The sequence below is a fragment of the Carcharhinus amblyrhynchos genome, chromosome 18, assembly GCF_965287045.1.
Source record: "Carcharhinus amblyrhynchos chromosome 18, sCarAmb.v2.hapA, whole genome shotgun sequence".
NCBI classification, from domain to species: Eukaryota; Metazoa; Chordata; class Chondrichthyes; order Carcharhiniformes; family Carcharhinidae; genus Carcharhinus; species Carcharhinus amblyrhynchos.
The window spans coordinates 49,597,579-49,610,191 of record NC_137341.1 but is presented as its reverse complement, the minus strand read 5'-3'; the positions used below and the strand labels follow the sequence as shown (position 1 = coordinate 49,610,191).

At 44.2% G+C, this 12,613-nt stretch overlaps 1 protein-coding gene across 1 annotated transcript in view; it reads left to right on the top strand.

The window, feature by feature from the left end:
* Nucleotides 1–12,613, top strand: part of tdrd5 (tudor domain containing 5) — a 45,709-nt gene that overhangs the window by 21,947 nt on the left and 11,149 nt on the right. Inside the window, exons 9-14 of the mRNA XM_080206161.1 lie at nt 164–366; nt 2,166–2,378; nt 4,099–4,165; nt 8,017–8,019; nt 8,705–8,905; nt 10,716–10,898. Of these exons, the coding sequence (XP_080062287.1) occupies nt 164–366; nt 2,166–2,378; nt 4,099–4,165; nt 8,017–8,019; nt 8,705–8,905; nt 10,716–10,898 (870 nt within the window). The remainder of the gene's footprint in view (nt 1–163; nt 367–2,165; nt 2,379–4,098; nt 4,166–8,016; nt 8,020–8,704; nt 8,906–10,715; nt 10,899–12,613) is intronic.

The window sequence follows — 12,613 nt, the reverse complement described above, 5'->3', positions numbered from 1 at the left end:
GTAATCTTCTGCTCAGACCAAGCAACAACATTTGTGGAGATGATGTTGATTTTGCGGTTGACTCTGAACATGGTGGCGAGATGGGGGTAAATGTACTAAAAAAAAGTTTCATGGGAAGAAAGATAGTAGACCTTGCTTTACAGTTTTGTTCTCCTTTATACAGGTCAGGAAGACCCAGTGTTCACCAGAATTTGAGATCCCACCAGATGCCATACAGGATGGAAATCTCTACAAGCTACCAGAGCTAGAGGAAAACTCCTTTGTCTGTGTGTTTGTAGAAAGCGTGACTTCGCCCAGTCAGTTTTATATTCGTTTCTATGGGGATTGCACCTCTGTGATACTCGAGGATCTGATGATTGAGATGAGGTACAGACTTTTAACTGTGACCCATTGGGCTGAATTTTGCCACAAGCTTCAGGGCCACGACACTGGGATTAAACGGAAATCTCAAGCTTGTGTGTACTGACAGTGATGGCCAGATCAGCAATCTTTCACAAGGCAGTCTCCCAAATGTCCACCTCCATGTGACACCCTATTAAGGCCAGCAAGGAGGCTCTCTGCTGCAGGCCCAATTAGAAGGATGACAACTTGGAATATCAGCAGCCCCACTAGGAGAAGTGAGCACTGCTGAGGCAAGTTGTGGACCACACAGGCCCTCCCTGGGCTGCACAGGAGTGCAAAAATAACTAAAATCTAAACCGCAGATCCAGAGGGCCATCCTCTCCGTTGAAGCAGATTCAGCCGCCACAGTTATGGCCTTTCATGCTTGTGGCAGTTAATGGGGCATGGCTCCACCAGCACTGATGACTCTGCAGCTTGCCACAGGGTGGCCATCTCCATTCAGCTGTTGCGGGAGCTGCTCCGCTGGTGGCAAAATGCCTGCCAGGCTGAAAAATCAGTCCAAATTGTTGTCTTAACGAACCTAATTTGGCCGCCTGCTCCATTCCAACATGGCTGTCCTGTCTCCAAGCCTGCCACTGCAGGGCTGAGAAAATCCAGCCTATTATTGTCTCCTTCCCCTCCAGCAAGTAAAACATTTATATACAACGTGCTGTTGTTCTAAAATTCTAACCCAAAATACAGTCTGCGCAACCATAAATTATCCAATTGACTCCCATTTTAATGAAAAGGTTTGTCTTTGACTTTCTGAACTACAATTAAAATGCAAGAGTCAACTATTATACTTAAGAGGAGTAATGAACAGGGACAGTATGATGTGGGCAGTAATGATTTTGATCTTGTTCCTGCCTGTATCATTGAAGAATGTTATAAGCATTTGCAAAAGAAGTCCCCAATTTACTGTTTGTCAGAGGTGCTGTAGTGAGTCATTGCCTCTGATCGTTCTTGTGTGACCTTTGTGATGTTTGTTGACGCAGCTTAGGGGAATAAAGGGTCCAACTCGAGACTAAAACTTTTCCGAGAGCTTTATTTTGTCTTTCTGAAGAAGTTAATTAGAAGATGGATGGTGATGGACTCTGAATTGGTGACCCTGACTGTCATATCAAAGCATGAGTATGCCATTCCTAATCTGCAAAAACATGTGTTTTACAGTTAAGTGATCCACCCTGAGATGTGTCAGCCACTCCATTTGAGAGAGGACAAGAGGGATGGGTGAATCTAATAGAGCACTCCTTTGCATTTCATGTAGCAGTTTTCCAAGCACTACTTTTATTGTTACCTACCGGGAATGTGGGGAGGGAGAATGCAATTCTAATCATAGCAGAATAACAAAATGCCTTTGGGTTGGGATGGCACAGTGGTTAGCACTGCTGTCTCACAGCACCAGGTTCCCAGGTTTGATTCCCAGCTTGGGTCACTGTATGGAGTTTGCACACTCTCCCTGTGTCCGCATGGGTTTCCTCTGGGTGCTCTGGTTTCCTTCCATAGTCTGAAAGGTGTGCTGGTTAGGTGCATTGGCTGTGCTAAATTCTCCTTCAGTATACCCGAACAGGTGCCGGAGTGTGGCGACTAGGGGATTTTCAAGGTAACTTCATTACAGTGTTAATGTAAGCCTACTTGTGACCAATAACTAAATAAACTGAATTAAATGTCAAATTTGTAGATGCATTTACAAATAAAACACAGCAGGTCAAAGTGATGTCAGTTGCAGAAATGGTCATTCTGAATGGGCATCATTTAAGTGTTAATATTGTTTTACTTTTCAGACGTTGCTATTCTTATCAAGAGGTCTCTGAACGCTATGTGATGCCAGATTCATTTATCCGACCAGGACAAGTGTGTTGTGTGCGGAACCCTGATGATGTGTGGTGGTATCGTGTCATCATCCATCGAGTGGTAGACGAAAAACTAGTGGAGGTCTACTATGTTGACTTTGGAGATATTTCATCTGTGGAAAGATCTAGACTAAGATTCCTCAAGTAAGAGCAGCTTATTTTACGTCGGTCATTTTTGTCCTGCATTTGTTTTGTGTCTGCTTATCTCCAGTTACCTGAGGTTGTGTTTGTCTTAATAATTTGAGAGCGCTTGGTTTTCATTAGAAAGCATGTTATATGCATAATTTCAAAATGGGTCATCTCACTGTATAGGCTACAGCAATCATTTGAGTTTTAAGAATTGCTGGTAATACTCTGCAGGTCAGGCAGCATCTGTGTCTGATGAAGAGTATTCATTAACCTGAAACGTTAGTTGTTTCCCTCCACTGATGCTGCCTAACTTGCTGAATATTTCATATCATAGAGTGCAGAAGGACCAATCAAGTCTGCACTGATCACAACTCCAACTAGGCCTTATCCACATTCATTTACCCTAGCTTGTCCCCCTGACACTAAGGGGCAATTTAGCATGGCCAATCCACCTAACCCACACATCTTTGGACTGAGAGAGAAAACCAGAGCACCCGGAGAAAACCCATGCAGACACGGGGAGAATGTACAAATTCCACAGAGACAGTGACCCAAACTGTGAATCGAATCCAGGCCCCTGGCGCTGTGAGGCAGCAAGGCTAACCGCTGTGCCATCGTGCCAACTGTTTTCTAATCATATTTAATACTTGCAGCATCTGCAGTAGTTTACTTTTGGATCATTTTTGCTATTGGCCTGGGAATGAGTTAGATGTGAATATCCTGAAAGAAGCATTGTCTGATCAGAGCTACTTAACAGGATGTACACCGTGAGAAATGGGAACAGTGATTTGTAAGGAATGATATCAATGGAAAAGTTCAATGTAAAAATATAAATTCCCACATGAAAGAGATTATAGGTCTTAAATGATAATGTAATTGTGTTTCAAGTAGATTTTGATTGAACTCGGGTCAGTGTGTGTCATCCTGTCAGTACAATATACATTAAATCAACATTTCAATGAATTTAGACAAATCAGATATACAAAATCCCTGGAGGGGTGCTCACTCTGAAGGGATATTGGGCTCCGGAACCCCCTCCCTTGCTGGCCTACTCCTAGCACTGTAATCATTGCCCCCTACCCTCCCACTGCCGGAATGTATCTTTTCAAAGGTGTCACGGCAGCACAGTGGTTAGCACTGCTGCCTCACAGCGTCAGGGACCCAGGTTCAATTCCAGCCTCGGTTAGTGTGGAGTTTGCACGTTCTCTCCTTGTCTGCATGGGTTTCCTCCAGTTTCCTCCCTGTCCAAAGGTGTGCAGGTTAGGTTGATTGGCCATGCTAACTTGACCCCAATGTGTGGGGGAATGTGTGCTGTTAAGGGAATAGGACCTGGGTAGGACTGTGGTCAGTACAGGTTCGATGGGCCAAATGGCCACCTTCTGCACTGTAGGGATTCTATGTGTAAGGTCCCAGGAGTCGGTTTCAGGTAGAACATTGCAGTACCATTTCTGGCCACTGCAGTGCTATGTTTGACCAGGTTGAAGAGCTGCTGGCCAATCTGACTGGCAGACAGCTCTCACAGGTAGGTCTTTCTTCCAAATGTGGACAGAGGCTGCCTCCCCACCCTCTGCATCAACACTGAAATGAACATTAAATGACAGTGGGAATTTGAGAGTCAGTGGCTGCTTATTAGGCGTTGACTCTCAGAATGGCAAACGCCCATTGCCCACCATCCTTAAAATCTTGCCCGTAAAGATTAAATGAACCATAACATTGCTTCTGTTGTCTTCCTCAGATGTTGTCATTCAAAGCTTCCCGCCCAAGGAGTTCCATCAACGCTTATGTGGCTACAACCAACTGAGGTAAGGTAGGAAAAATACAGTGGTTTGAATCCACTTCAAGGATGTTTAAAAATTGAAACCACTGCAACTGCTTTTGGTTGTGGCTTTCATTTAAACATAGAACATAGAACATAGAACATTACAGCGCAGAACAGGCCCTTCGGCCCACGATGTTGCACCGACCAGTTACAAAAACAATGACCCACTAGCCTATACCAATCCCTTTTCGTCCATAAACCTATCCAGAGATCTCTTAAACGCCCCCAAACTAGACGCATTTACAACTGCAGCAGGCAGGGCATTCCAATCCTTCACCACCCGCTGGGTAAAGAACCTACCCCTGACATCCGTCCTGTAGCTACCCCCCCTTAATTTAAAGCCATGCCCCCTCGTGCTAGCTTTCTCCATCCGAGGAAAAAGGCTATCACTATCCACCCTATCTAAACCTCTAATCATCTTATATGTTTCAATAAGATCCCCTCTTAGCCGCCTTCTTTCCAACGAAAACAACCCTAAATCCCTCAGTCTCTCCTCATAGGACCTCCCCACCATACCAGGCACCATCCTAGTAAACCTCCTCTGCACCCTCTCCAACGCCTCCACATCCTTCTTGTAATGCGGGGACCAGAACTGCACACAGTACTCCAAGTGTGGCCGCACTAGAGTAGTGTACAGTTGCAACATTACACTGCGACTCCTAAATTCAATCCCCCTACCAATAAACGCCAAGACACCGTACGCCTTCTTAACAACCTTATCTACTTGATTCCCAACTTTCAGGGATCTATGTACACACACACCTAGATCCCTCTGTTCATCCACACTATTCAAAGTCCTCCCGTTAGCCCTATACTCGACACATCTGTTGCTCCTACCAAAGTGAATTACCTCACACTTCTCCGCATTAAATTCCATCCGCCACCTCTCGGCCCAGCTCTGCAACCTATCTAAGTCTCCCTGCAGACTATGACACCCTTCCTCACAATCTACCACACCTCCAATTTTGGTGTCATCAGCAAATTTACTAATCCACCCAACTATACCCTCATCCAGATCATTAATAAAAATTACAAACAACAGTGGCCCCAAAACAGATCCCTGAGGCACACCACTCGTAACTGTACTCCATGATGAATATTTACCATCCACCACCACCCTCTGTCTCCTATCTGATAGCCAATTCCTGATCCAACTTCCTAGATTACCCACAATCCCATACATCTGCATTTTCTGCAGAAGCCTACCATGGTGAACCTTATCAAACGCCTTACTAAAATCCATGTATACCACGTCAACTGCCTTACCCCCATCCACCTCTTTGGTCACCTTCTCAAAAAACTCAATAAGGTTAGTAAGGCACGACCTACCCGCTACAAAACCATGTTGACTATTTCTAATCAATTCATTACACTCCAAATAACTATAAATCCTATCCCTAATAATTTTTTCTAAAACCTTGCCCACAACAGAAGTAAGACTCACCGGTCTATAATTCCCGGCAAAGTCTCTGTTCCCCTTCTTAAACAATGGGACAACATTCGCTATCCTCCAATCCTCCGGGACTACACCAGAGACCAATGACGACCTGAAGATCTGAGCCAGAGGCTCTGCAATCACCTCTCTAGCCTCCCAGAGAATCCTAGGGTAGATCCCATCCAGACCAGGGGACTTATCTATTTTCAGCCCCTCAAGAATTTCCAGCACATCCTCTTTATCAACCGTAATACTGTCTATTTTACACCCCTGCAACCCAATGTCCTCCTCAGCTATATTCATGTCCCCCTGCGTGAACACCGAAGAGAAATATTGGTTCAATACTTCTCCAATCTCCTCCGGTTCCACACACAACTTCCCCCTGCTGTCTGTAACTGGCCCTAATCTTGCCCTGACCAACCTTCTGTTCTTGACATACCTATAGAACGCCTTAGGATTCTCCTTAATCCTATCAGCCAAAGTCTTCTCATGTCCTCTTTTAGCCCTTCTCAACTCACTCTTCAACTCCCTCCTAGCCAATCTAAAGCTTTCTAGTGCACTATCTGAGCCCTCCAATCTCATCCTAACATAAGCCTCCTTTTTCTTTTTAACCATCGACTCAACTCTTTTAGTGCACCACGGTTCCCTAGATCTACCAAATCCACCATGCCTGACAGGGACATACCTATCAAGGACTCGCAGTAGCTGCTCCTTGAAAAAACTCCACATTTCAGACGTTCCCAGTCCCTGTAATCCCCTAATCCAATCCATGCTTCCTAATTCACTCCTGATAGCCTCATAATCGCCCTTACCCCAGCTAAAATTGCTGACCCGAGGTTCATGCCTATCTCTTCCCATCACTAAGGTGAACGTAACCGAATTGTGGTCACTATCACCAAAATGCACACCAACTTCCAAGTCTAGCACCTGGTCTGGCTCATTTCCCAGCACCAAATCCAATATAGCCTCACCTCTAGTTGGCCTGTCTACATACTGAGACAAAAAACCTTCCTGCACGCTTTGTACAAACACTGACCCCTCTAGCGAGCTAGAACTATAGCAACTCCAATCAATATTCGTAAAGTTAAAGTCCCCCATAACAATTACCCTATTACTTTCACTCCTAACCAGGATTGTCTCCGCAATCCTTTCCTCAACCTCTCTAGAACTTTTAGGAGGTCTATAAAAGACTCCCAACAGGGTGACCTCTCCTCTCCTATTTCTAATCTCCGCCCATACTACCTCAACTGACAAGTCCTCATCAAACTTTCTCTCCGACACTGTGATACAGTCCTTGACTAGCAATGCTACCCCACCCCCCCTTCTACCTTCTTCTCTACTCCGACTAAAGCATTTGTACCCCGGAACCTGCAACATCCATTCCTGACCCTGCTCTATCCAAGTCTCAGAAATGGCCACAACATCAAAGTCCCAGGTACTGATCCACGCTGCAAGTTCATCCACTTTATTGCGAATACTCCTCGCATTAAAGTACACGCATTTCAAACCCTGCTCCGCCCCACCCCCACTATGCCGTGCCTTGCATTCCCCAACTATGCCCCCCTCACTTTCACCCCCTTTCCTCACTATCCCTCCCCCCCTCCGAATCAGTTTAAACCTTCCTGCATCGCTTTTGCAAATTTACCCCCCAGGATATTGATTCCCCTCTGGTTCAGGTGTAGACCATCCCTCTTATAGAGGTCCCACCTTCCCCAGAATGAGCCCCAATTGCTCAAGTACCTGAACCCCTCCCTCCTGCACCATCCCCTCAGCCACGAGTTCAAACTTTCCCTCTCCCTATTCCTCTCTAATCTATCCCGTGGCACAGGCAAGAGTCCAGATATAACTACTCTTTCTGACTTCGCCTTGAGTTTCCACCCCAACTCCATAAATCTTTGCTTAATATCCCCTTCCCTTAATCTCCCTATGTCATGTGTCCCCACATGAACTATAACTTGGGGTTGATCTCCCTCTCCCCTAAGAGTCCTGAATACTCTGTCCGATACATCCTGGACCCCAGCCCCTGGTAGGCAACACACCAGCCCAGAGTCCCTACCCTTACCTCCAACTCTCCTATCCGTCCCCATAACTGTGGAGTCCCCAATCACGAGGCCCAATCTCTTACCCCTAACCACCTGAGGCTTGCCAATAGGCTCACCCCCAGAGACCTGCTCCCTTTGGCTATCCCCAGTTGATTTCTCCTCAACTGTAGCCTCCAGGACCGAAAACCTATTTTGGAGGGGAACAGCCCCAGGGGATTGTCCCCCCAACTGCTTTTTGCCCCTCTTCCTGGCAGTGACCCAAGACTTATTCCTAGGAGTGACTATCTCCTTATAACTCCTTTCTATGTCCTGCTCCACTTCCCGAATTATACGGAGCTCCTCTAATTCCCCTTCCAGCAAGTTAAAGGCAAGTTTCCCAATTTAAAAATTATTAGTTGACTACCTTTGAGGAATTCTCATAGGGAATGAAGCCTACCCCTGCTTTACCTGAACAGTAAAAAGTCTCACAACACCAGGTTAAAGTCCAACAGGTTTGTTTGATAGCACAAGCTTTCAGAGACTTGCTCCTTCATCAGTTGAGTGGATTTAAAGAGCAAATGTAATTCCATCAGAACACAATCTCCATTTTAGCATTCATTTGAGTCTTCATTTTTCCACAGTTCCATTTTGTTATTTTTAGTTTAATAAGTTGAAAAACTTGCAGCAATTTGGAAAATATAGGTGAAAAAGCTGAGAGTAAAATTGAAGTCGAGTAAAAGTTTACATAAGTATTTCCACTGTAAATGTAGAAATAGGAACTATAATTGAAGTTTATACAGATTAATATTTTACTCATAAGAAATATTTTGTCTAATATGAAAATATTGGTTTTGTATTCAAACAGATATTTTTGTTTTACTGTTTGTTCTTGCAGCTTATTCATTTTAGTTTGCGTTTTGCCATTCACGTCTTTGATAATTGAACAAAGTTAAGTCCCTGTTGCAACCGTTGGCAATTTTTTTTGCCTCCAGACACGATACCCATGAAATGTGATATCTCGCCAGCTGCACAATTTCGTTATAAAGATTTATCTTTCCTTTGACAGAATGATTGGAGCATTGCTGCTAAAAATCAGTTCCTGAGATTCTGTGGAAAACAACCACTGGTGGCCCTGATTTGTGAATACCTTGACGATGTGTTGCACTTATTCCTTTGTGATACCTCTACAGATGAAGACATTTACATTAATGATGTCCTTAAGAAAGCAGGTCATGCTGTGCCCTGCCTTACAAACAACACCACTAAGGTACAGTCAGTGCCGTTGTAGCTAGTACTTTGGCATTGCATTTTCTAAAATAGGAGTAGGCCATTTGGCCCTTCAAGCCTGCTCCACCATTCATTATGATTTGTGGTTGATCATCCAACTCAGTTAACTTCTTCCCGTTTTCCCCGCATATCCTTTGATCCCTTTATCCCCAAGAACTATATCTACTTCCTTGAAAACATGCAATGTTTTGATCTCAACTGCTTTCTTTGGTACCAAATTCCACAGGCTCCCCACTCTCTGGATGAAGAAATTTCTCCTCATCTCCACCCTAAATGGTTTACCCCAGATCCTTTAGACTGTGACCCCTGGTTCTAGACTTCCCTGCCATCAGGAACATCCTTCCTGCATCTACCCTGTCTAGCCCTGTTAGAATTTATGTTTCAGTGTGCTCCCCCCACCTTCACACTCCAATGACTATAATCCTGACTGACTCAATCTCTCCTCGTATATCAGTCATGCCATTAGTTTTGGTAAACCTTTGCTGCACTCCCTCTGTAGTAAGAACATCCTTCCTCAAATAAGGAGACCAAAACTGTACACAATATTCCAGGTGTGGTCTCAGCAAGACTCTGTATAATTTCAACAAGACATCCTGTACTTGCATCCTTTCGCTGTGAAGGCTAGTATACCATTTGCCTTCTTTACCACTTGCATACTTACACTCAGTGACTGGTGCACAAGGACACCCAGGTCTCATTGCACTTTACCATCTCTCAATCCATAGCCATTCAGATAGTAATCTGCCTTCCTGTTTTTGCTACCAAATTAGATAACCTCACATTCATCCACACTTTACTGCTTCTGCTGTGAATTTGCCCATTCACTGAACTTCCCCAAATCACACTGAAGAATCTCTGCCTGCATCCTCTTCATGGATCACCCTCCCAGTCAGTTTTTTTTTGTCATCTGCAAATCTGGAGCTATTACATTTAGTTCCCTCATTCAAATCATTCATACATGTTGTGAATAGCTGGGATCCCAGCACTGATTCCTGTGGCACCCCACTAAGTCACTGCCATTTGGAAAAAGATCCATTTATTCCTACTCTTAGTTTCCCATCTGGCAATCAGCATTCTATCCATCTCAATACACTGGCCCAATCCTGCGGGCTTTTATTTTACACAGAAATCTCCATGTGTTCCAAATGACCATTTGAATTCCACTGACCCCACCCCCATGCTATTCTTTGTCCAAATCTGTTGATTTTTTTTTGTCCACGTGCTGCTTTTCAGCCTGAAGCTGGGGATTGCACAAAATAGTGTAGAATGTGAGACAGCGTTCTGGCTTCTAGTATGGTAGCTTTTCCTCAACATCCCTAATACATAAAACCAGATGGTTGGAGAGAACAACCCCACTTCCTACCTGGTGCAAAGTGAGAGGTTTTTGTGTTTATTTTAAAATGAGTAAAAAGAGAGATAGGAGCAATTGAGTCCAGAGCGGCACGGTGGCAAGTGGTTAGCGCTGCTGCCTCACAGCGCCAGGGACCCAGGGTTCGATTCCCAGCTTGGGTCACTGTCTTTGTGGAGTTTGCATGTTCTCCCTGTGTCTGCATGGGTTTCTTCATGATGCTTTGGTTTCCTCTCACATTCTGAAAGACATGCTGGTTAGGTGCATTGACCCAGACAGATGCATGACTGTGGTGACTAGGGGAATTTCACAGTAACTTCATTGCAGTGTTAATGTAAGCCTTACTTGTGACTAATAAATTGACTTCAACTTGTTGAGCCACAGTGTAATGCCAGGCATTTTTTGAGCTTTGGTTATAACTTCTTTCTGGTTTTGGCTGTAGGGATTTGGGCTGTTTAATCCAGCTGCCCGGTATTTGAAATCAAACCAAATTTCTGTACAGGAGGTACTTTCGAAAACAAAGGAGTCTCCAACAACTCCACTTGACAGAAAACCCAAATCTTCTGTAGCAGAAAAGAACAACAAAAAACCTGATCTCCCAGTACGTGAAGAGCAGAGTAATCGGGTAAGCTGATCTTTGTTGTCTAACCTGTGGAATGGTGCATTTTGATAATCTTTCTGAAATTAGTTATCAATTTCCTGCGTTGTTACACAAACCAAGTCAAGACCATGTCCAGTATTCAGGTGAAAAGGCAGAGGGATAACTAGATTTAGGTAAGCAGAGAAGGGATCAATAGAGGGAGGATGCTTTTCATACTGAGGGAGATAGTGGATGAGGACAGGAGGAACAGATAAGAGGAGAAGTAATCCTGAAATACATGGCACTGGATTAGGAGACACTCCTTTACAGTGGGATAAATGAGGGGATGAGGTGGCAAGAAGAAAAGGAGAGAGATGAGGAATAATGGTGGACAGGAAAGGGTTGGCACTGCCAGGGGCTATGATTCCTCAGTGGGGAGAGAACTTGCACTGTGCAGGGTCCCAATCCATCTCTGCCTGCGGCAGGGTTGAAAGCAGAAGAGCAATTTTCTTCTTAAAGTAAAAGTTTATTTATTTATTAATAGGCTTACATTAACATTGCAATGAAGCAACTGTGAAAGTTGTCTAGTCGCCACACTTTGGTGCCTGTTTGGATACAGTGAGGGAGAATTTAGCATGGTCGATGCATTTAACCTCTACGTCTTTTGGACATGGATGGGTACCTTGCTATTGGGTGTGAGTCAGAAGAGGAAAGTGTTGTTTTTGGGCAGTTTGTTGGGCAATTTACTTCCAAGTGGTAATTGAGTTACTGTCCACAGAAATTTGAATAGGCCTGAATTTGTTCAAAGTTGGAATGGTTGGAAGAGAGTTTGGGGTGGGCCCTGCTTCAGCTCGAGGTTAGGGCGGGGAAAAGGAATCTGAATTAAACTCATTAGAAGGATTGTGAGTCAAAATTCCTGGAGGAGGGGCTGGTACACCCAAAAATTGTTTACTCAAGGAAGGAGGCAGATACATTTGGAGCGAGTGAATGGATGGTCAGAAGAACAATTTCCGTTCACACCGGGATGGGGATATCTCGTTCCAGTAGCTGTGATTTGGAGGGATTGTCCTCCATTTCTTAATACTAGCCTGTTAATATTTTGTTGGGTTATGTTTTCCATTTAATTCCATGATCCAGATGTTTATTGGGATGGAGGACAGTGTAATGGGGGATGGATCAGTTTTTGGAGTTCTGTTTGACCATTTTCTGGTGAATCTCAGGAAGTTGCTGCCTTTACCATTAGTCAGTGTGCTGTTGCAATGTTTGATCTGTGTGCGCATTGTTATCACCAGCTTAGTGATTCATGTAGTCACACTTCAGGAGATGCTCCTTCAGAAGTTTTGTTTCTAAAATACAGGACCTGTCATTCAATTGTTGTGTTTTCTTTGCATTAGAATGTAGTAAGAATTATTTTTATTGCGATTCCCAAATCAGTAAATGCTGAAGTTCTCACGATTGGTTCTTAACTGACTGCTACCAGTCCGGCCATGACACAAGTTACATTGCCCATTCATAGATCTAGCACAGACTGGACCGGCTGAATGGCTCGCTTCTGTGCTGTGACCTTCCTGCAATCCTACTTTCAGCAGCTGCATAAATGGTTCCATTTCAAATGATCCAAGTATTTGATCACTCACATTTCTGTGTCTTGGGATGTGTTTACCTGGCCATTTCCTCAGTATAAATGGCAATTTTCGATTGAATATTTTTGAGGATGTCACACAACACGTGGTGCTCCTCCATTTTAATCAGCTGGTCAC